Raw genomic sequence first — 25,609 nt, 5'->3', positions numbered from 1 at the left:
TCCATCGAGCCACGTCTCTCCAGCATATTTTCCTCATGAGTAGAAATTATGTTTTGCCATATTTCTTCATCCTTTCAGCCTCGTCATTGACTGACTGATTGATTCATGTGCGGATGCTTCACTCATTCGATACTCCTGGAGATGGGCTGCTGTCCAGAAGCTCTCACACTGGACAATGGTACAAAATGATCTATAATTTGCACTTTCATATATTGCACTTAAAGTAGATATAGTTTCCAACCAATCCGTTCCAAACAAACAAAGATGGAATACTTGGCACTCAGTCGAGCACGAAGCTCCACCAAGGCCCAACAGTCATTAATTCAAGTCCTCAAATTCAATCAAGCCGCTCCAAATTGTACACACTCATATATATTTGCCTGATTTATGGCATCAGGATGCATAATTTAATTCCCTTAGAAAATTGTGAAAACAGTGGCTGTAATATTGACAATTTGAAGCCTGATGGTTCCTTATTGAGACTTGAACAAAATGATCTAACTGCACAGATCCACCTATTTCTCCATGTAGCAAATACCATGATTAGCACCAAATTGTACACACTCATAAATATCAGCTCTCTAAATGTGCCCGATTTTTTACGTTAAGTTCCATAAATCATTGCCTCGAAAAAACAATGAAAATGTTGAAAATTACAAAGAGAAGAAAGTGTAAAATAAAATTCCTGTCTCTGCCCCCTGATCAGGATCTGCACCAAAAATGTTATGGCTTCAAATGCTCCAGCCCCACCCCTCCACAAAATTTTAAATCATTTGCACTGTGGAAATGCTGTGGAAGGTTGTCTTGTGTAATGTTGCTCAGAAAGAAAGAAGCCAACCAACAAACAGAGGAGCAGACAGAAGTCCTTGGTGGAGGTAATATTTGGATTTTGCTGCCTGCACCACTTCTTTATCCTTATCTAGAATCAAACAAACACCCTGTACACATTATCTAATGGCCCAGATCGAGCTTCTAATACAGTTTAAGTCCAGAGTCCAGTGGATCCAAATCCCCCCCGTCAGGGTCTGAGACACTGGAATCATTTGAGGCTGGTAAAAAACAAAGTTGTTGAGTGGAGAAACTTCATATAAGCTTCTATCAACCCAACTTAACCACTGACGTTTACAGTATCGGTTTACGTTTCCAAGAAGGTGCTTATTTTCTATCTATGCAATTAGTGGGTTTCCAACCGTGTTGTAATACTGCGTTAGCAATTTGTGAGTGAACCACAAGCAGTTGTCCTGAACTGTGTAAAGATTTGTACAGCATTTGGAAACCGTTCTGGTTTGTTACATATTGATGCATAATAAACAACTTTTTACAAACAATTCATCGCGTTGAACTTCTGTGATCGAGATGCGCCTTTCTGTAGCAAATCCAAAATCATTAAATTCAAGACATTAAATGAGATCTGCTCCCTTTCCCCCCTTCAGACATTGCCCAGCTCCCGTGTGGTTGATCAAAAACAAGCAGTAAGGGCATTCTCTTGTTTGGTCAGCTTCTCTCCACCTGAAATACGCTTTGTTATCGGATGGATCTGAGCTTCACCTGCAGAGTCGGCAGTAACCAGCTGAACCCTGTGGTGGGAAAACGTGGGAGTTCAATTAAAAAAAAATGACATGAAGTGCTGTGATGATCGGAGAGATAATAAAGGAAAGGGTTTTCTGCAGTTATACCGGCTCTGGTCTTTTACATTTACGGAGCCCCCAAAGAGTCACGGTAAGATTTACAATTTTTGGAGGACTACTTTTGTTACCTCATAATAGTGTTCTTCTATTCCTTCTGAGCCATATGTAGTTTGAGGTTTGGGGCCTCACTTTTCTGTCTCAGTCAATCCAAGCTTGAGAGGAAGCTTATCGGGTCTGACTCCTATTGGACTGTTGATTTGAATATAGTTTCCTTAGATTGGTCACTAACTGCATGACAGTGACGGAATGCTATGACTATTTGGGGGCTCTATATACATTAAATTCTGCACAGATATGTGGTGGGAAAAAATGAACAGCACAGAAAAAATAAAGATTTCCCTCTAAACCTCTTCTCATATATATATATATCCTCTCTTTATAGACTTCTTAAATCATTAGATGCTAAATCAGGAATTCTTGTTAAACTTTGGGGCAATATGTTCACATTACCAGTGTCTAATTTGTCTCGGATGTCCTAGGATCTTTATAATGAACGGCTCATTTTGTATTCATAAGTATGTAATTAATTATTAATAGGCCGCTCAGCACAATTTGGAAATGGCTTTTTATTTACTGATAAGCTGTTCCACACGCCTCTAATGGCTTCATATCCTGTTGGTAATGGTCGTATAATTTGATACTGAGATTCCATAGAAAGTGGCTCAGGAAGGTACAGACAGTCTTTGCAGTGTAAGTAGTTAAAGACCATTTTACCTACTGCAGCTTGAGTTACAGGTGAGCACAATATTGAGCCCATGTCGAGGTCTGTAAAAGTTCTATGGGACGTTTCCCACCAGGATAAATGTCCTCATTTATAAAACCAGGATTTTAGGACACGGCACCCGTCATCAACTTTAACAAACCTCTAATGAGCTTGAACGCGAGGCCCTTTCTTGTCCTTCTGTGTTTCTCCGCTCCATTACCCGCAGGCCGGGACGCACCACGTACAGATGGAGAGCAGGGGAGGCTGCTAATATTTGCTGCACATGGAAAGACGGCGGCCTAGTGCTGCGATAATGAAAGTAGGCTCCCCGTGTAAAACCTTGGATTTATTTTTAGACACAGGGTTAGGTACGTATAGCTTTCTGAGTCACATCTCAAATTGAACCAAAGCTTGTCTCAGCGCTAACAACGTCCCATAAATCACCTGAGCAACTAATGGGACGGCGCTCTGCAGCAGGTTGAAGGAGGAAGGACAACATTATCACCAATTAATCCCCAGGAAGCAGTAATTGCTTTCTATTTTAAGATGAGCTCTATTCTTCTGCGTAATGACATATATTTTTAATTACGCAGGTGAAGTGGCTGATTGAATAATTTCTGAAAGGACCCTGAACTCTTTATAAATATATATTCTTTAAGAGAGATATAGAGGAAATTTAAATAATCCCAAAGGGAACCATTAAATGATAAAAAATGATATTAAAAGGTGAGGTCTAATTACTTTGGCATTCTGAAGGTGCTGCACAAATCCACTTTAAAGGTCACAGAGGTTGGGGACATTTAACAGGAAAACAGGTGTCACATGCACAAAGGTTTGATTAGAGGATATCTGGTGTAATCTGGGGGATGTGGCTTCAAGGATTTACTTTTACTTTTAATGCACTGTTTGCATTTTTACTTAAAATGTGAAGGTTTTAAAGTCATTTTAACAAGATTTCTACCATATTAATTAATTTGGAAATTACTTCCTGCTATGGGCTTTCTGCGATGAGGCCCGACAAGCATATTGTGCATGAAGTGCAGTTTTACGGCCAGGCTTTTAATGCATTGTGTGCAAACATGTAGGTGATAAATGTGTTTCAGAGACAGAAATCCTGTTTCATTAGCAGCAACTTAGTAATGGCACATTCAAAAAAGAAGCTTTATTTTACTCTTCAGGTAATACAATTTCCCAGGGAAATCTACAAGATCTTAAATGAAACACTGGATGATAAGAGATGCTTTCCTGTGTCTAAAGGCAGAGAATAAAACATTCACAGTATCACGGAACAGCAATCGTTTTTTATTCCTCCGTCATTGGCATCTAACTTAAAGCGCACATCTAATGCTATTCTACAGGCAAATGACCTGCATGCAACTTTAGCAAATGAATGGACTATGTACAGTCCTGTTTGTCATGGATGAAATGTTTAATAAATGTATGAAATAGTTTTAAAGGTCCAGTTTGTAGGATCTAAGTGAAAGGGATGTATTGGCAGAAATTGAATATAAAATAATCCTAATGTTTTCAATCGTGTATTTCATCTCAAATATATGATTTGTTTTATCAACCCGAGAATGGGTCTTTATATTTTAATACTTAACATGAACATCAGGAGCAGGTCCTCACACCGGAGGCCGCCATGTTTTGTACAGTAGTTGAATCAGGACTAACGAAACACTGTTAAGCTGCCCTATGCAACTTCACCACTAGGTGTCACTAAATTATACACACGGAACCTTTAATTTGAATACTTCCAGAAAAAAACTAATTAAGTGGTTGTAGTTATTACAGATGAATTTCTGATGCTTTCCCTCCTGAATAAAAATCTGCAGTTAGCTGATATTATACATTTGAGATAGGAGAGTATTTGTATATATGCTACTTTCAATGGTGAAAAAGTTGTCTGTAATAGGTGAACGTGGCGTCTCGTTGCTCATGCCAATATCAAAAATACACTTAAAGTCATGTAGACCGGCCTCCCAGATATGATCAAGTTGCATTTTGACGTTTTTATATTGCAATAACCGCCCAGGCACCTGGTAGAGACATCAATGTTAACTGCTCCGTGGGTTAACATTAACTGATGCACTGTGGTTTTCTCTGCTCGAGCTTCTGTACAGTGTGTGTGTGTGTGTGTGTGTGTGTGCGCGTGTGTGTGGTTGTGTAGATTTCTACAAGATCATCTGATGGGTTTTGTAGTTGTAGTTCAGTGTTTTTCTATAAATTGTATGTACATGCACGTGTGTCTTTTGTAAGACAGTCTTTGCCAACCTCCCTCACTAATGTTGACTCGAGGAAAGTTTGTGTTTCCTCGATCAGCTTCGTTCTCCCGCTCGTCGGTGAGAAAGGTTGATGATGTAACAGGAAAGGTCCGATCTGCCGTCCTTCTCCTCAGACTTCTATGATGTTTATAGAAGGCACCGAGGGATGAAACTGCAAGAGATGAGACGGATACAAAAAAATCACAGCTCAAGATTTATTTTTTCTTCTATAACAAACAAATACTTAAATTCTATAGATGGCGAAAGCAGCCCATCTGCCTGAGGAGATTGAGTAGAGCAATGGGACCAGTGGTGTTACAAAAAATGCATGAGCTGCAAACACTGTAAGATTTAGGTATCATCATCATGAAAAACTCATTTATTATACTTACATTGGTTTATGCTGTTGTGTAGACTCGTACTGATATAAAGTAAGACTACTTTTCTCCCAAATATATTTTTAATGGTCTGGTAGAATATCAGTAACTTCTTAAAATGAAAACTTTAATACTTCTAAATACTGTATATCAAAAAAATGTGTATCACATCAAGAATAGTGGTCAATAAATGTATTTCTTAGTGATTGAACAAACAATCAGTTTTAAGTCCCCTAGGTCAAAAGTTAAACATTTACTTTTAAAATTAAAATTGACAAAAATGTGGCCCTAAACTGTCTCCAGACATCCTTTCTGCTTCCCTCTGGTCATTGTCTCCATTATAAGCTCCTAAAACACTTTAACAGCCGCGGGCCTGCGCTTAGTTTACTGCACTATTGACTTGGACCAGTAACAGTCTTCAACAGAGACCTCACATCAACATCAGACCACATAATGAGGAGCAGAGGGATTAGACCACACAGTGAGAATGGTTACGACGACTGGACCTCTGCTAATTCAAACCACAGAACTCAATATGTTGCTACTTTAAATCCGAGCCTGCACATTGCAGGTGACCTCAGTTATCGATTGGTTTGGGCCTTTATGCATCTGGATGCTGCTCGGTGGTGGTTTTTAAAAGGAATGTTGCACAAGCTCAAAGCTCCATCAGTTACTTGATTGTATGATTTCCATCACAGCGACGTAGATTGATTGCAGCACCGACAGGTTTGGTGGAGCAAGAGATTCCTGTGATACATCTGTAGGACTTGTAGAATAATAACTTCATTTGTATAGAACACACATATAAGACACAGCTACAAGGTGTTTTACAAGGTGAAAATGAGAAATGTAAGGCAAACAATTGGAAATGTTTCAAAGCAAACAAGAGGAACCAATTTAAAAGCAAGACCAACAGTAATAAAATAAAACATTCTAATTAAATGCTAAAAATGATTAAAGCAGTTTACTGGAGAGTGATAAATGCTTCTATAAAACAAAGTCTACAGTAATATACCAGTAACATTGAAATGCAAATGATAATATGAATATCTTTTTTTCCCAAAGCCATCTATTTTCCTTGACTTGACATTGAGATTTATTACGAAACAGTATTTTCTCTCTTTTTCTTTTCTTTTTTTCATCTCCACATGCAAACTGCATTTGCTAATCAAATAAATGTCAATTTTTCTTTTGCATTTTAATCAAGGGAACGGCTGCTTGCTCTTTATCTAATTTATAGGAGAATGTTTGGAAGAATAATCTAATTACAGGAGAATGTGTATAAAGTATAAAGCACCGGAGAGAAGGGTCTGGGAGCTTTTTCCTCAGCCAGTGCAGAGGTTTATTTTAGAACCTGGTTGTGCAACATGCTGACCATTGTTTCTCAAAAAGCCTTTTCAGTCGAGCTGGCAGCACACAGCCGTCCCAGAGATCCTTTGTCACAGCTAAGTGCCTCCTTTTGAAACTAAATGGATTTGTGGCGAACGGCAGACGTTACCAAGACTACCTGGACAATATTGGGGTTTTAGCATTGATCGAGTTTTATATCACAGATGTGCAAGAAATAGATTCTGCTGTAAAATGTGTTAAAAACAGCACATTATCCTGTGGCATTGACAGGGAGACATTAACCGTCCTTCAACACGAGACCCATTGAGCACATCTGAGGCCATTAATTCATATAAAAGGTACAAAACGAGCTGTCGCATACAGACTCTGCTTATGAGCACCGGCTGCTGCTTGAAAGAAATCTGCTCTGGACTCAATCATGGGTCAGGGACGCATGGAAGAGACTGGTTCGCCTGTTTTCAATCCGGAATACAATCAGGCAAACATTTCTAACAGTACTTGTGAAGTGAGCCTGAGGTTCAGAGGTGCTCTCACTCACCTTGCTCCTCAGCAGACCTCCGCTGTGATGCTCCGGCGTGCTCCTCTCCGACGACGGCTTGGCCTTCTCCTTACTGTTGCTGGAGTCGTTGTCCTTGATGATGTCATACTGCCGGCAGAACAGGGCAATAACGGCTGGCAAGGTGGCGAGGGGATGGACACGTGCAACACACACACACACACACACACACACACACAGGGAGAAAGATAGGGAATCAGTCATGAGGCAGCAACTGTCACTCGAAGACGTGTCGCCGCCACCTCTGGCTGAGCACGTTCAAAGGCCTTGTTGGATAATGGAATTCTGCTCCCGAGGGAGTGTGATGTCTGGGCCTTTATCTCGAAAGTTCAGGAAGACAGTAATTCTCCACAGAGTTTTGCTTTTTGTTGTGTTTTGCAACCTGCCTGGTTCGCTTCAGCCTTCAGTTTGGATGAGCAATCAAAGCCCACGAAAAACACTTCTCTGCTCCACTGAGGCTATGCATTTCTATGGGGACATTAAATATTCAGAAATTGTTGTGTAGCTCTGGTAATGAGACCCAGGGAGCTGTGAGACACACTGAGAAGCAGAGAGGGTAATTCACTCATTAATCATTATTCATGCATCATATAAGAACTCGGCAATCTTGCAGCTGCACTGTCTCTGTAGGTGAGAGGATGTTGGTGTCAGCCACTTCCACTCGTGCACTGCGTTTGTTGGTTTCACGGTTGAGTTACAGCAGCCATTGTGTAATTACAGAAGGGATTTGTCTGCGTTTACGGTTTATTGTGATGTTGTTTTAATGTGCGAGCGAAATAGGCTGTCCCTCCCCCTCAGGATATCAACATAAATCACATAGTTTTGCAGAGAAAGTGTTGTTTTGAGGGTCTTCGGCACATTTCAAGCTTCTTAACACCCAGAAACATTAGCAGTTGAGATTAGCTCATGTTACTGAATTACGTTTTAATTCCATCCACATTTCCATGCCGAGTCCAAGCAACAGAAAATAGGAGAAATAAACTATAATTTGTATATTACGAAACTTCAAAGGTGACTCCTTGTACAACGCATGCAGTGAGGTAAATTGGCATTCAAACTGGGACCGGCTGCAAATGAGCAGTGGGTGATGAAAAACGCCGCATGTGGTGTTTTTTCATCATCCCACTCCTCGCTGCCTCCTCTCATGCTTTGCTTTCTCTCATTAGTATTATTTAACATCTCACTCTCGGGGGCTCGGGGGTGGGAAGCCCTGCCGCCTGGCTGCCTGTCAGACACGCCACTTCTGATTGTGCCTCAACACTTCATTAATCAGCGCGCTCCCTCGAAGGAGGAGACGCTGAGATGCTCCGAACACAAACGTGATGCTGCCTCCACATCGGGACAAGATGTTCAGAGATGCAGGATTCATTTTCTTCAAGTGTGCGTTGTTCAGGTTTTAGGGACTTCCACTCAATAAATATCCTTTTTATTAGTGTCTCATTGACTGGTGCATCAATGTATTGATATTTACAAGATCTTTTACAGTGTGAAACCTCCGTCACGTGTGCACCATCACTCTTAATCATCCAGGCTGACAGAGGCTGTTCCAGTGGACAGGTCCCCATTATCTTTGTGCTTATGAAGCAGGATTTTAATGTCATCAATATCAATAAGCTCTGATGCTTGACATTGAATTTATAGTTATTAGACTTGAATGGATCTAAAAACCTGTTAATGAATAACCTCTGCAAGAGCATGTGTCACCCTGAAGGAGGCGTATGGTTGCCATAGAGACAGCAGCATCAGTGTTGCACATCAAATGAATTTACCTTAGATGGAGAATAAAAAACAAAAACTAAACTGATCAGTTTTATCAAGCCTGTGTGGATTAGACTGATATCCAACAACTGCCATCAAATCTTGATACATATGTCACTAAAACCCAAATCACAACGAAATGTATTTGAGACTTGATATTTATCAGTCTATTATCAAAAACTAAAAAAAGAAAACACAAATACCATTGAATATAAAGAGCTTGAATTAGAAATCTTTTCTGCGTTGTTCATTCATCTGTAACAAAGGTTTTCACATTGGTGCGTAGCAGCAGATGTAAGCACATAAGCTGATCTAAAAGCAGAAGCTCCCCATGAGTGTTTCTGCGTATTGATCACAATAAGATAATACAAAATTCCAGTACACACCAGGATGCACAGGATTTAAAATTTTTTGCCGATACCATTATGTCTGTGAAAAGCTCATATCGGTCGATTCTTACCAACTAAGCGACAAATAGATCAAGATCTGATCGAATTTTTCCAATTCTTGCAGTAAATGTATGCATAAAAAGCTCTTATTTAATTATGAAATTCTTATTACGAGACAGAGTCTAAAAAACGTACCTGCCCACATGACCAAGACCACCACGATTATGATCATCTCCCCTGTTTGTAGATGCCGTGCCTTGTCCAGGCCTTGCACAGTGGGGTCATCTGGGAGGGAGGACAGACAGGACAGGCTGCAGTGAATGCAAATCTCTGAACACTCAAAAAAAATATATAAAGTAATGTCACAAACAATGGCACCAAACATTATAGAGTTGAAATAATACCCGTACGTCTCAGTAAAGGCTGGACATTTTTCTAGTAGAGCTTTTTTCTACATTAAACTCATATTCTATGACAAATACTGTAACAGTCAGTGGTGGGCATGACCACATTTCAGTCTCTTGGCATTAATCCTCCTTTAGGTGGATTGACCGGGGGGCGATTTCCACTCTCCAACCCGCATGGATGGAACTCCTCCAGAGCAGCACTCTGCCCAATTGCCTCATTTGTGAAGCGGCTTGTCAAGAAACTGGCTCCGAATGCCAGACTGTCAGCTATCTTCACATGATAGCAATTACAGAGTGGCTTCAGTATCGCCATGTTTTATTTGATTTATTTGGAAGCGGTGTTGATGAACATGTGAGTAAAAAGGGAAGGGCTAAACTCAAGTGAACCTGGAAGTTAAAGGACCAGTGTGTAGGATTTAGGGGGATCTATCGGGTCAAGATGAAATTTTATATCCAGTGTAAAGTCTTCAATGGTTTAGCAGCTAATAGTAATTTCAAATTATTTCTCTTTCGGTTTTCCTGGTCACACCTTCTTTATTGGCTCACATTTGAGGGTGAGGGATACTTTTTGCCATCAGCATGATGGTTGGTTGGTGGAAAAAACACCAGCAATCAACCTACACGTGACAAAAATAAGGTTATCCACTTGGTTTGGCTATTTCAGCTGCTGGCTCTAACTTCAGATGAATTTTAAACTTTAAACTTATAATTGCTTTATCTCTTACAACATATTGTTACTTTACAATAGTACAGCTTCATGGCCTCCACGTGGAGGAAGATACAGTATTTTAAAGAGCAACATTTTAGTTTAAATGGCATAAAACAGATAAATCCGGTCAGTGCGGTCACAATATGGTGCAAGATATGAATGAATATTCCCAAAAGAAAGATATTAACCTACTTTACATGAAAATTTCTGTAAATCTTGTATTAAATCCAAAGCACTTCTTTGAGATCCTCACGCTGAGATTCACTTAGATAGTCTCCTTTATCTTCTGAAGGCAGTGTGAGCTCCACTGAGTCTATATCAGACTGCATATTTCTCCTAAATGTCAGGTCAGTGATAAGCATGGCCGTGAGTTGTTGTCAAAATTAATACTCCCACATCTTCTCCATCCCATCATTCCTAGTTCAACATAAATATTCTGTATATTAAGTCGAAACGGCTCAATTCATGTAATGAAAAACAATCTACTTTGATATTCCTCCTCTGACATGATATTCATGAAAACATAATTGCGTCCATGAAGAGAAACTAATGGTTGATGGGTGTCTTTATGATGAAAGCACATCAAAGGTTGTTTCAGTAATTAGTTTAATGTAATATATGTATATATGATGTAATATATTAATAATCATTTCACTTTATAAAGTGCTGCCGTGATCCAGCATATTGATCCTGTGCATATTTGATTCTGTATTTCCCGTGCTAAAGAGTGAGTGAACCTCATTTTGCAATGGACCTGAATAACATGTCCTGTTGCTGTTTCATCCATATTTCATGTTGGCACCATTCTCAGGCTGCCGGTTCTCTCTTGGAGAATCACACAGCTGCTCTGCTACGCCGAAGACTTTGTGTTGAGATAATTAGTCGAGCGTCTCTCGGCACAACCCCAAATCCCGTGATGTTGTTTGTGGCCACGAACTGTGTCAGGGAAGCGTGTAACTACGCGCCCGGGGGGGTGGGGGGTGGGGGTGGGGGGGCTTCAACTGACTCGCTGTCGCATTATGTTTCCTTAAGACGATTTATTACATCGTAAAACGTTTTGAGCTGATTCAACCGAAAATATGCTTTTAAGACTGCTGCCACAAATTCTGAGAGGAGGATGGATGGGAGTTAAATTGGAAACTGACCTCAAACAAACCTGCAAACCTATGGCATCAATCAACCAGCTATTTGTATTGTTTAGAAATATCAATTTCAAGAATCCAATTTAATTTTGTCTCTTAAACGTTACGAGAAAAGCAGTTTTTCATCATTTTTTTGATTTCTATGAGAAGTCATAAACCTTGATGAAAAATGAATTATGTGAATTTAAATTTGGTTTCCCAAGGGACAGGTTGGCCTTGGTGTAGGTATGTTCTCCACTGAGAGCCATTTTAGTAATATGATGTTTGGCAGTTTTGCTTGAAATATCATTTGATCGATTAAATGATTAATAACGATTATTTGCAGATTTTTTTTTAAATACAAATCAATCAATAAATGTATAATTATTTCAGTCTTAAAATCACTGTTTGTCCACCTTTTTTGAATCTCTATTAACCTGTATGTCTGTAAAACATTCATCATTAAAGGAATATTGTTCAGGCAGCTTTAATAGTGAGCAGCCAACCTCAGTGTCAGTGCTGTTGATGGGAGGCTGGTGGAGGTGTTGTGACTCAGCAAAGACACCCAGGCACCTCTTTGAAATGTCCCGGTAATTGTGTCTGAGGGGAGCACCCGCCTAGTTATCTCTGACACTTCCCAGCATCCAGCCTTTGAAATCCTTCTTTTTTGTTCTCCTCTCCGAAGCACTCAGACAGGTTAGTGGCATCGGGGTAACAATTTCATCTGCTCTGTATTATCATAGCTCATATAAATCCATCCATCCATTATCTATAGGGGCACCATGGGTGGAGCTGGAGCCAATCCCAGTAGCCATTGGGCAAACCGGTGGGTACATGTTGGACAGATCCCCAGTGACAAGTGATCCCAGCGAGACAAACAAGGAAGCACACTCATATTCACACCTATGGTCAATTTAGAGAAAAACGCACGCACTCTCTGGGAGAACATGCAAACTCCAAACAGACCCAGTGCTAACCACCATGCCACCGTCCAGATCCTAAATCTTTCTCTGACAATTTCTTGTAATCATATCTTTTCCAGGAATTAACAGAAAGATCCATGTCATATGGTTCATTTTATCACACAAATGATATCCTTCCAGAAATCAATTAGAGAAATGTAATAAATGCGGAACCTGTTTATACAGATTCCGCATTTATTACATTATGAAGAATCTGTTAAAGTCTTGGACCAGATATCTGCTGTCTTCACTCAAAGCCCTTAAATATTGGCCAGGCGGTTGATCCACAGTTAGCCTGCAGTCGTAGGATTAAGTTTTTACCAGATCAAATTATTCAAGGGATCAAATATAAAATGAAGCCGGACTCACTGCACCACATACCTCACTGTTGAAGGGCAGGCAACGCACATAAATAATATCCTCTGATTAAAAGCTTTCTGTGCAACTAATGGAATTGTAAAGAAATCTGGAAAGACATATTGATCCCGAAAACAAAAAAAAAACCTCCATAGCTAGCTGCTTATTTAAATTAAAATTCTCCAGCGACACACGCTGCATATCATCATATGGAAGGGACTCACTCTGAATCTGGCTTGGCCTGTTTACATTCAGAGGCATATGCACTGATAATAGCATAATAGCATCAAGGAGTATTAGTTGGAGGTAAAAAGATAAAAGCGTTATTGCTTCCCGGGTATGATAGCTCCGGCTCTTAGGACTGTCTGGTGTATGGCTGAGGGAAGATCTATTGCAGTTTCAGCAGGAGGCAGTTGGGCGTGATCGAGGATCTGCAGTGGGTCTGTAACGCAGCCGTCAGCTTGATCAAAACGTATTTTTCAAGTAGTAATGGTCAGTCGCAAGTACTGTGGAACAGAATGTCCCGTGAAATGAATGCATATCAAGCCTAATGACGTTTGTATTGGAAAGAGGGATTATAATATCCCCTCTAAGTGGATGGAAGCTTGCCAAAAAACTTAATTTTTTATTTTCTGAAGTGAGAATTAATGTCGGGGCTAACAAAAGGTGTCTCAAAGGAGCGTGTGGGAGAAAAAGCTAGTTTCTCATGCTGACGACCACATAGCCCACTGACGTGGTATAATATCTAATATCTTGTAACTTAACATTTTCCTTCTCCCCGGTGGGGTTGTTATTGGGCTCATTTATTTTCGAATGTGGAGAAAATTCAAGCCTGAACAGGAAAAATGGTTAAATTTATCTTTGGATAAATGACACATTCAGATACATTATATCAACAGGTTGACAATAATCAATGCCAGTGTCACTGTTATGTCAGTTGCTGCCACTGAAGCAGATTATAGTCCACGTTATATTGGAGAGATTGTTTGAGGGCCAGAAATACTGACTTTTTGGGTCAATGCTTTATTTACTGGTTTATTAGATTAACTCTTTATGGTCAGAGCCTGTCTTTATTTCTTTGTGGTATCTTCAAATGCATTTTATATAACTATGTACAACCTTAGCTATGAGGCTGTGTAAGTCAATAAACCATAAAGATGTTTAATGGGGGGGAGGGGCACTACAAATCTTGATTAATGTTGCATATTGAATCTTCTCCCAGAGTCTGACGGGGGGGAAAAGTGAGGCCCCCTGCCAGGAGTCTCCTCACACCCAGCACTTTGTTCCCATCTTGACGGTTCGCCATCGCTTTGCTAAATTCCTTTTAACTTCAAAAGTGAGCACTGAAAATCATTGGGCCTTAATATTGAGGAGCTGCAGGGAGGGATTGTGTAGTGCCAGTGTTTGTATTACCTTAATGGACACCCCCCCGCAGGTTCCCTTTGTTGAACTAGAGCTTGAATGAGTTCCTCTCGCTCTGGCTGATCTTGCCAGCCCAACCAATGGTACCTAACCTGACTCAGCTTATAGGAGAAACATTTATGATTCACACGCATCAGCACTTCCTGTATTCACGACCTCGAGCCTGCCAATAAAAATAAAAGGCGGGGAAATTGTTTGAAGTATCGCACCTCCTCTCCTTTCCAGTCCAATGACAAACCCAAGCTGCCGTTATTTAAAAGAGTTTGGCCGAGCTTGACATAATCGCGGCTGAACTAATGCAGAGCAGATTACCGCCGGAGTTCCTGATGTGAGCCGCCTCCCGACTTCCTGTGATACAAAGCAAACAGCTCTTTCTCACTTTTCCCTCATCGGTACGGCAAGAAACTTCTAAACCCTTTCTCTGCTGGTCACACTCCTCGTATTTCCCCCAGGCCCCCTGCAAGCCGAGGCCCAGACATGGAGTCTGAAGTGTTTTAGAACGTATGTCAGAATCCTGATGAGGCCCCCGGAGTGATCGAGAGGTGCATAAATTCAGAGGCGCTCGCCTCTAGCCACGCTCGGAGAGTCTGTCAATAATGTGGCGGCGGCTGGGAGAAAATAAACCTGAGTGAAGTGCTTAGAGCAGCAGCAGATGGAGAGACTTCAGGTTGCCTGCACTCGTTTCGCCGCCAGCCTCACCTCGTTTTTTCAATGTCAGGGTGCCTAAAAGCCTCCAACAGCCCGGGGAGGTTTGCAGCCGCGGGGAGAAGCGTCTGTAAATGGTTTGCTGCAGTTTGAGCGGGGGTAAACAGGCAGCTGGCAGACCGTGTAGAGTTAAAAGCAAAGTGCTATGTTATGTAATTGCACCGGGGGAACCAGAAACTATAGGGCGTGACCTGTCGTGACCTTGACAGGCAAGCTGCATTTGAACAAACTTCATTTCAGCTCGTTGAGTGGAGGAAAGATTCTGAAGTTGTACAATATAGGACAATTCAAAGTTTATTTTTCTAACAAGTATTTTCACCATGTATTTTTTAGACGCTAAGACTAGAGATATGCTATATAAGTATCAAATGCTATATGATTGCAGTCCATTTAGTATTCCACATGGCAGCCAGTGCAGCCCGATAGGTTTCCTGTGTTGAATCGTGCTTTGTCAGTGTTTGTCTGCCTGTCAGTTGCTCCCCCACTTTGTCCCAGACTGTTGTATCTGATGTCCTTGGTGATCTCCTGATATATTTTGTCTAGAGCGATCAGCAGTAATTTGGTTGTTGTTGTTGTTTTCAGAGAATTCATATATTGGAATAAAGAGATAAAGCTTTTCATCGTGGTCGCAAAGGAGGTTATGATTTCATCCTTTGTCCATTTGTTTGTTGGTTTGTTTTTAGAAGAGAACTGCTGGACAGATTTCCATGAAACTTGGTGGAAGGATTGAGTATGAGTCACATGTGAACTCATTACATTTTGGTGCTGATCTGGGTCAGCAGGCGGATCCAGGAATTAATTTCCACTTTATTAAACATTGTGCTGATATCTATGAACAGGTCAAACGTGGTGCAGATCCAGGTAAAGATAAAATAAATAAACCTTTTCATGTAGTGATTCTTATTCAGTTACTGTAGGGTAAGGAATTCCTTTCAGCCATATCAGAGAATGTATCATTTTTCTTTTATTTCTATGATTAGCGTGCACAATATCCAGCCTTGGAGGAATGTGTCCTTCTCATTTCAATATTTTCACAAAGGTGTACAAAGGTACATGTATTAGAGGAAACACAATCACCCACTTGTCATCGTCCCTGAACACAGACAGAAACAGTAACTCTGACGTGTATGCACCTCAGGTTGACCAGTACCTTGGTTGGAGCTGTTGGACGGGAAGAGGTCGGACTTCTTTAGGGTGCGAAAATGCACCTTCTTGCTGGCCTGGCTCTCCCCGTAGAGGCCGATGGACTGGACCTGGATGATGTAGTCTGTCTCCTCGTCCAGGTCCCAAAGGACGCAGGAGCGACTGGTGGTGTTCACCTCCCGAATGAATCGCTGCATGTGTCCGTCCTGCCTCTGGGGGTCGGAGGAGGGCAGCAGAAAACAACAGGTTGGGCTCATCCATTGAAAAGATATAAATGAATGAGGTGATCAAGGTGACGCAAAGATGTCTCCATAAGGCAGACGCTCCCATTTCAATATAAAAAAAAAAGAGAGAAAAACGCTGAGGACTTTATTATATCAACAGGTGGTGTTTTATTTCCACCAGATAGAAACCTGACTGGAAATTGCAGAGTCAATATTCTGATGAGCTGCAAACAAAAAAGATTCCCCCTAGTTTTGTCCTCCAGCACATCTGCACTTCGAGTGGCTCCGGGCCAGATGTTTTTTTTGTGTTTTTATGGCGCTGCTCGCCTGAAGGATGTGATTAAAAAAGAAAAAGAAGCTTTTATTCTCTGTGAACAATGAATATGTAATAATCAAACCGCCTTATACGCGTAGTGTGTTTGTCTGCATTGCATGATGAACAGCCTCAAACAGAGGTCATTGGGTGTTGTCTACAACCTGTTGTTTAGGTTAAATGGCTCCATAATGTATGGAGACGGGTGAAGCATCAACATGATTACAGCAGCTTTATGGCCGCTCCATCATTTTTGTTTTGGCATTCATCGCTTTTCTCCTCTTTTGATCCTGAAAAAGAAAAAGCAGTTTGGCAGCCTCACTCACTTCTGTGCATTCACGTCATATCTTCCTTTTCTCTTGACAAATCCACCGTGCCAACTTTTATTCTTACTCCTGGCACGAAGGCATGATTTAGTCTCCGAGCTGAGCAATGATATAAAAGGGGGTTCTAAGAATAGGAATCCAAATGAAAACACATCTTTATCCAGTAAAGAGCTTGTGCAAATGTGTCACCACTCGCCCTGTGTGCAACTTCTCCTCTGTAAAGCCATCAATTGTTTCCTTGTCTGAGAAACATTCACTGCAGTGTTTTCCACCGGAATGTGACATGGCAGGAAATTGATGTCAGGTGCACTTCATTGCTGCCAACAGAAATTTGATGGGGACATCAGGACGGGGCCATGTGCCAAACCACAAATGGCTTGAGCTAAAAATAAAGCTGGTGTCATCTTCTCATTTGGAATTTGTTCTGCCGACCTTTCCGATTTACATCAGGAGTCCAGGAGGACTGAGCGTACCTGTTGTGAGATGGAGAAGCCGATGATGATGTCCCCCTCCGGAACCTCCCAGGAGACGGTTGCCGAGTCGGCCCGCAGGTACATGACGGACACGTTGACGGGAGCTGGTGGCCGGTCTGAAAGAAAAGAGACGGAGAGGTCAGTTGTTCCAGCTGTTAGAATATCAAATTCTCCGCGTGTGACCACACTGAATCGGGCTCCAGCTCATCAACTCTGTCAAAGCCTGCTTGTTGAGGGTTGTGGATATGTTCGTCAATGGAATATGAAAATAAAAGTGAAAACAAAAATAACTGTCCCCCGTCAGCCAAGCTGCATATGTCGTCAAGGTGGGATATTAATTCTTAGGCGATCAAGGAGGGATTCAGACCTTTGTTTAGTTTTTCTAGCAACTACTTAAGTGATTATTCTGTCAAATTACTTTCTCAAACATACATAAATTATTTCTGTTAATAAATTGGTTAATAACTTCTCCTCTGACTTTGAGTCCTTATTTACTTATATAAGTCCAGATCCATCCTGTAACTTTGCCGTATATCACTTTTTGGTTGCCGGTTAGGCACGCGCTGTTGTTTGCCAAGTGGAGACAAAAGCCTGGGAAACGAAAGGCCAGAGAAACAGAGGGGAGCAGATCTAACAGAAGAATCGGCACAGCTCTACTGCCCCTAAGCAATCGCTCAGGTCAGATAGAGAGGTGAGAGAGATGGGATTGGCCGAGCCGTCCGCACGCCTTTTGTTATTAAGGTCCAATGGACTTTTCTGTGGAGATGTCTGATGCATTGTGGAGAGGGACAAGTGAGTGAAAATGTCCAGTGTCTTCAGATATGTTAAAGGGGACATATTATGCCCATTTTACCACAGTTGATATGGTTCCTTGGGGTCTTAATGAAATGTCTGAAACATATTTTGGTCAAAATACCACAAGGATGATTTAAAACGGCACCCTTTTTACCCTTTTACCCTCTAAATCCGCCCTCCTCAGATTGACCTGAGGAGGGCTAACGCTAGCGGGGCTCCCCTAGCCAGGGAGAGCCCTTCGCGAGCCCGGGCCGGTGGAACCCGGCTAGCGTTAGCTCACTCGACCAAGGCCATGTAGCGAGACTCCCTACATGGGCATGGTGTGACTATGACGTTTATGTCGGTCGTAATCCCATTCGACGCACTCCAGCGTATCGTTTCTGACATAGAGGAACCACAACTAAAGAGTTTTTGGGACGGTATGTATACACCTGTATATCTGCTGACATATTGGTTATAGACTTTGACACTTCCCCCGTCACATCTTTATTTGTCAGTCTCCAACACTCTCTGAAACACTTCAGACTCAATGTCTCACAAGCTGAAGAAAGTATGAGGACCGTGACCAAGAAGCTTCAGTGGCAATGTACTCTGCATTAGTTCAGCTATGATTATGGGATGAGCCAAATACAGCAACTCCTAAAATAATGGCTGCTTAGAAATCCTAGCCAATAGTATATATTTGAGCCAAAGTTTTCCTATGAAAAAAATGTTTACTCCTCAATATAGATATCTGCACAACCCCCGAAAATCGATATTGGTCGGACTCTACAGATCACTTTGCCTAATGACTCTCATAAGTGGTAACATTTCTACCTTAGTTTGCATCTTTCTGCATCAGATTGAGGATTAATTGGCGGTTGTACATTGAATTTGTATTTCAATATCCTTTTAATAACTCATGGGGCACGGATGTACTAACCCATAATACAGTTATCTTGAGATGACAGCCAGAGGCGTGTTCTGTGGGAAGGCAATATGTCTTCCGAAAAGTGCACTCAAGAGGGAGAGATGAAAGACAAAATTATGAAATTGGGAACCATTTCAAATGATTTGCAGTTTCCTATTACAGGCCCTCTCACATCCCTCCCCCTTTTATCTCTCTGTGTCCTATCTTTTATCTCTCCCTGGTTCTCTCTATCGCTTCTTGCTCTCCTGTCTGTTTTTATCTAGGAGACAATCAACAACGGCCTCTGTGCTCCGTGCGGCAGGTGACATTGAGGCGGATCCCTCAGACCCTCGGGTCAGACGGGGGCCGTCAGTCTCCAGGTCAGTGGCGCTCGTGGTGATATGAACCGCGGGTCAAAGACATGCCTGACGCTCTGTTCCCTCAGGGCTTGTGATGACACGCTCGGAGATTGGCTTGTGGAGGGAATGCGAATGAGCTGGACGAGAGGTATGGAGTGGGTGAGGGGCAATGAACGTTCCGAGCATAGAGAGCGCGGGGAGGAGAGTGGCCTCGGCTGTGGTCAACACCTCTTAGGAGATGAAGAGGTGACGCCTCTCTCATTTTGTTCACTTAATGAGAAGCTCCTTCATGGAAGCAGGGGATGTAAAGTGTAGAAATAGACGTACAGCTGGAGGGGGAGATGAGTTAGACATGGAGTGCATTAACAGTAATGGTTCCTGTGTCCTTGTGCCATGGACGCTTCTAAATGACCCCTAATTTAATGTCATGAACATTTCATGATTTCCCACCGAAACTGGGAAAGCAAGCTGCAGTAATTGAGCTGCTGATGGACTCACTCCACAGAACCCGGAGGCTTCACCACCGCTGCTGCACAGGGAGCTGTTCACCCGTCAATTCCAAGTTCAGTGACTCAGTGCGAGAACAAGTTGTTGTTGTCGTGATCCATGTCACGTACAGTGATGAGTCTAAGCCTCCGCTGCTACAGATAGCTGGTTTTTAAATATTGAACGTATCATGTGTCCTAATTTCACCAAATTGGACAACGCGATTCCTTGGACCCTTAAAGATGCTCGTGCTAAGAGAGAAACTCATGAGAAGGGGGTTCGTGACATATGTGCCTCCATCAGCGTCAGGTGCAACATTTATCTAAAACAGGTCACGTCCGTTCTGACCTGTTTCTCTTGGAGCTCCTCGTCTTGTAAACGTGATGGATTGTCTCTGGGTCATTTACTGGTGACGGTTCAACTGACAGGCGCCATGAATGTATAAGTGCCCTCATGTAATGTGGCGTTCTTTCGTACATTTCCAGCTTAGAAGATTAAGAAATGAAAATGGTACTGTTGTTTTCATTCAGTTATATGTTATGAGCTAAGATCTGTTATGATGTTTCCAGGAATTTAATCACAGCTGGCTCTCCAGCAGACAACTGTAGCTGAGTGACTTTCTAACACAAACAGTTTAATTGACAATGCGTCTAGCATGTGGCCATCGAACTCTTTTCAAGCAGCAAAGCCACTTAGAACACAGAACTAGTTAACTGTTGGTAGAGACAGTTATTTAATTTTATGTGAAGGTGTCAAATGTTGCTTTCACAATAAAATGAAGACCTATGGCTGACTAGGCTTCATTAAAGCTGATTTAGATGTTCAAAATACAGCGCAATTATTTTGAAAGATGATATCTCCAGAAGAAATTTCCCACTGAGGCAGCTTGGGCAGGTTTTTACGTATCTCTGCCCATTTTACATAACCGCAGCACACATGACTTAACAGACGATGAAAAACTAAATACGCGCGGGGAGCTGGAAATCATGTCAACTGTGGAATTTACTGAAAACACAATTTGACAGGTGACATGTCATCTCCACTTTACTGCTTCATTAAATCCTGAAGTGCCTGAAGAAAAAGAATAAAGCTGGAAGTGATGGCCAGTTCAAAATATTATATTGCTGCCTTTTGGTGTTTGTATTTTGCAGGGAGGTCTGATTTAAGTCACTGCCAACACTCTTTGTAAATACTGTAGATACTGTGTCTGGATGCCAAACAAAATAATCCCAATGCATATTGACCGTGAGTGTGAAAGCAGAGGTATGTGACCTCTTCTCATTGGGAAAAAAAATTTGATAAGAGCAGGAAGCTGTAAATTATCTGTTGAATTTACTGGAGACACAATTTGATTAGCTGCCTGAAGAAAAGAATAAAGGGAGAAATTTCAGTCAGTTCAGAATGTCATAAAGCTAACTTTTTCCTTTCTCTGCTATGATGTTAGACACCACCAACACTACCTGTACATAGATAGTGTATGTATCTGGAGTTGTGTATTGACTCATTTTAGAGACAATTCTGCTTTATTGCTTCTTCTTAATGGTTTTAAAACATTCCAGGGACAATTGCAAGATATTTTTGAAAGCATAGTTGTTTATTTAAGGTTTGGAAAGTGATAAATTGAAATGTCCTCTGTCCTTTCTACAGAGAAGCCGCTGCCGCTATCAGGTCTGACGTGAGCGAGTGCTTAACGCTTTATTTAGTGGACACAGATGATTGATCCGTCCAATAAATACTCAGTTAAACTCGCTGAGGTGCATAATTCCCATTGCTTCATTTAAAAGCCAAAACACTGTGGTTTACCAAGGTGTGTGTGTGTGTGTCTAAATTGCCTCACGCTCGTGACGGTTTGAGGGGCTGCGTGTGATGTAATCCTTTTCTAACAGTCCTAATAACGCCTCAGTCCTTTGTGAAATAGTATGTTCACTGACACATATATCTTTTTTAAATAAAGCCCGAACTCATGCGAGGTGCGTTGAATATTGACGTGTTTGGAGCGAGTGGTGACTTTGTGGAATCTTTGCCTAAATCTCTTAATACATCAACAACAGCAGGATTTGCCAATGTAGTATAAGATGGGGATATTTGTCCAGCCAGGTGTGACTAAGCCCTTTTTCCTGTACACTTCAGAAGCTCTTTACAGTCGTGCCTCTTACAATCCCTGGCTGGAGGTGCATCCTGTCGTCTTCCTCACACACCCAGAGGCTGTGGCACAGCAGTGAAACCAGATGGGAGCAGGTGCCACTCCAAGGTTAATGCAACCACTGGTCAAACCCTGAGGCTCTGCAGCTGCGAGCTAACATTGCTTCATCATCCAAAAACCGAGAGGGGTCGAAGACAGATTTGTTTATCAGTGCAGCATTCATTCTATCGGCTGGTTCTGCTTGTTATTAAAATTTAAAGTCTTAAACAAGTGTGATCTACTGGTGTGAAACCTGCGGCTGAATAAAAAATACTTTCTTCCCCTCACGCTGTCGTCTTTTTATTTCTGTGCATTTTCAGAATTCTCGAGATGCAAACAGATGAAATGATGACAGCGTGAGCAACCACTGACTCTCGCCCACCAGTCGTCTGTTTGCCGAGTATGTGCCCCCAGAATTATGAGCACCTGATTGCCAATTTAAAGAATAACACAAGCCTGGCCATCCAAATGAATCCAATAAAACTCAAATTGTTATTTGTTTAGTGTTGTGCTGGATTTGTTTTTCCATCATGGAGCTTGTTTTCAGAACGTGTCAATGCAAACTCGGTGGCACACGTTCCAGTATTTCTCAAAGACAGTGTGGGGGTTTGTTGTATTATCTCAATGACGTGCAAATATCAGACGCTTGTTCCTCAATTTGATAAAGAATAATTTGCTAAAAGTTTCATTTCTACTGCTAAACTGCAATCTCTCATATTCTTATGAAATCCTGACTCATGCTGAAAAGTAAAGTGTGTGGGTACACATCATTTTAGGCCATTTTTAAAAGATTAAACTAAATGTCCCTAATCGTGTTGCCTTGGAGACACTTCTCCCACTGACTGTTCGGTGTATCCTAATTGAAAACCTCACCATGACCCAAAGAGGCTACTAAATAATCCAGACCTTCCTCTGAATAACACGTCACCATGAACCCAACAGTCTCATTGCAGGCATAGGGATGGCAGTAATGAAGTCGCTGTTTATTTCCGTTCACTTTGATGCTCATTCAGATTTATATTTATATTTATGAGCGCCCCGTTTATTATTATTTTAATACTGAAGCTTGCCGTGCTCTTGACAGACCCACATGCAGAGCTCCTCTGAGATCAGAGATGCTTCTTGCGTCTTGCATGTCATCGCAGTACGTTACAAAGAATGTTTGTCTCTGTGCACACACCCACATGAAACAATGGAGTGGCACTCTGAATCCCTCAAGGCGCTATCACATGTAGGAATCAGTTCCTTTGAGAGAACGGGGGAGGAAGTGATAGAAGTAGACAGATAGATAAGACGCCCGCACACCGAGGCAACAAGAGAGGATTTCTGTGACAGAACGAAACTTGAACTATTCAAGTCTGAATCCAGGCTTGTAATGATAAGCAGGCAAGAACATACCGGCTGCAGGAACAGTGTAAATGAAATCCTGCAGCTTAAAGCCCAGGTGATCATTTTACCACTGCAACTGTTTCTGTGGCGCATTGATTTAGAGAAGTGACATGACTGCGACTTGAAATGGGGGCTGTGCCACTCTTATGTATTGGGCACATATGGCGCTTCCAGCAAAAAAAAAAAGAAGGTATTATTATATATCAAATAATTATCAGATATGCATTGACTCAAGAGACATATTTAATTAGGTTTCTGGTTGTATGAATACTAACTTATTTGATGCAACATAGTTTTTCTACATACAAGTGGGCAATATTGATGTATATATTTGTGTATGTGTATATGTACATGTCTTTATGTCTTTTCTTTAATAATTGTTTTGTCTTTTAATTGGTTTTTGATGTTTTTCTTTTCCTGACTATTCCAGATTAATTTGATAAACCCCTTCTACACATGTGTGCATTTTTTTTAAATTAATAATCATAAAAAAGAGAAGGGTGACTCTTTATAATATTTAGAGCTATTTGGAGCTTGTTCTGTAATACCCACAGACTGTATATACCGTCATTTAGGAATCATCTTTTTTTTAATATGATCGAGAGAGAAATGCCTTCATAATGAGCAGATACAGTAGAAAGGGGCTGGATACAGCTGTAGTGCAGATTCTTATCGCCAGACTTGTACAGTCGCTTTTTTATTATAGTAGCATAAGAAAGTCGTCTGTTTAATTTATTATTTAGTTTTTTAATTCAATAAAAAAATGGACATGATGATTCACAGAGTTGAGAAAAATCTTAACAATGATTAAACAGTGGTAAACAAGTGTTGGCTCATACATGGTGGGGCTGCATATGGGATCAACACTGGGTTATAAGTGAGTAGACTTGAGGATTAAAACGTGTTTCACATGATTGAATGAAAGGAATCATTAAGAGCATCTGGCTGAGCAGAGGAAGCCGATTGAAAGCCTCGTTAAAACCGAACAAACACAAGGACTTGCTTGGGTTTTGTTTTCACTTTAGTGTGTGCGGGCAATGACGCGTTTTACAAGGCTCTTACTTGTAAGAGGGTTGCGTTCCATTTATAATGTGACTGACACTTACTTGCTCCCACCAAGAACACGTCGCTGCCGAAAAGCAACAGGACCACGGAGTTGACCAAAACCAGCAGGAGAGCCATGTCTTTGTCCTCTTCTCGTTAAGAAACAAAACAAACAAACAAAAGACGCAGGTCTCCTACGCTTCAAGGGAAGTGAAGCTCATTTTTTTTACAACATGTTGACGAAGGAATCGGTCAGTGGCTGGATCCCGAGCTGCTCACTTCACTCAGCTCAGTTATCGAGCGATTGCAGGCGCATTTTCGTTGCATGAGGTGTTTTGTTTTTTTTATCCACAAGTCCTTCCATCCGTCCATCATGCGGACTGAGAGACGAGGTCCGAGACTACTCCCATCATCCTCCAGCTGTAGGTGCGAACAGCGGGAAGGAGGTTAAGGTCGTGTGTCCCCTCCGTCACGAGCAGAGGGGACGCCCGGGCGGCGGTTTCAGCACCATGGACAGAGCCTTGGAAGTTCCTGCTGCCTCAGACTGGCTCCGTCCGCGGCTCCACCAGACTGTGCGTGTGCGTGCGTGCTGGTGTGTTTGTGTCTTTGTCTGTGTGAGTGTGTCGGTCATCCTGCAGTCGCTTCCTATTCGGTAGCCTCACCCCCCACCCCCAGCTATACGCCAAAACCTCGATTAATCCCCTGCGCGCTATTGGACGGAAGTACGCGCCTGTACCTGGTGCCGCCGTGCGCCACGCACACTGTGCCACGCCTCTCCAAAGTGATTCAATCTTTCAGCAGGTGATACTATTTACCCGCAGTCTTGTTCTGAGGAGTGTTGTCGTGCAACAGGGAGTGAATTGTGTTGTTTTGAGGGACACCCCGCTGAGGGAGATGCCATCATCAAACACAGCATTTGATGCCCTGTTTATAGTCAGTGAGCTGGTAAACCATATATGCTTGTATAATAAGCCCGGAGTGTTTTATTCAACACCCTCCTCCTCCTCTTCCTCCTCCTCACCCATCATACACTGTGCAGTGCCCTTAGACACACAACGTTATCAGGAGGATGAATCATGTTGATAAGCTGAGTGCATTGCCTCGTGGGACAGGTGCTTCAATTCAGATTGAAAGTCTATACAGGAGGCCAGCCCCTGCACGTGCAGCCCCACTGCAGTCTGACACATGAGGATGTCATCACCATTGTTGTAATCATCA

General features: G+C 41.8%; 1 protein-coding gene across 1 annotated transcript; it reads right to left on the bottom strand.

Annotated features, from left to right (window-relative positions):
* Positions 1 to 3,534: 3,534 nt before the first annotated feature.
* On the bottom strand, positions 3,535 to 25,133 carry fndc4a (fibronectin type III domain containing 4a). Its single transcript, XM_062410805.1, has 6 exons — positions 24,454 to 25,133; positions 17,248 to 17,363; positions 15,919 to 16,123; positions 9,281 to 9,370; positions 6,921 to 7,054; positions 3,535 to 4,827 (listed from the first exon to the last, which is right to left on the bottom strand). The coding sequence occupies exons 1-6, from the start codon at positions 24,527 to 24,529 to the stop codon at positions 4,786 to 4,788; spliced, it is 663 nt and encodes a 220-aa protein (XP_062266789.1). The 5' UTR covers positions 24,530 to 25,133; the 3' UTR covers positions 3,535 to 4,785.
* Positions 25,134 to 25,609: the final 476 nt, after the last annotated feature.

This window comes from Platichthys flesus, chromosome 18, assembly GCF_949316205.1.
Source record: "Platichthys flesus chromosome 18, fPlaFle2.1, whole genome shotgun sequence".
Classification (NCBI taxonomy): Eukaryota; Metazoa; Chordata; class Actinopteri; order Pleuronectiformes; family Pleuronectidae; genus Platichthys; species Platichthys flesus.
Note: the sequence above shows the minus strand (reverse complement) of the source record. Positions and strands in the feature narration are given on the sequence as shown.

Bases quoted from the DNA above. Each gene is read 5' to 3' on its own strand.
- fndc4a (XM_062410805.1), bottom strand. From the start codon at position 24,529: ATGGCTCTCCTGCTGGTTTTGGTCAACTCCGTGGTCCTGTTGCTTTTC. The intron at 16,124-17,247 runs GTACGCTCAGTC...TCCGACCCCCAG, and splicing joins GCTTCTCCATCTCACAACAG to AGGCAGGACGGACACATGCA. The intron at 9,371-15,918 runs GTACTGGTCAAC...CCTCCCTCCCAG, and splicing joins GTCCAACAGCTCCAACCAAG to ATGACCCCACTGTGCAAGGC.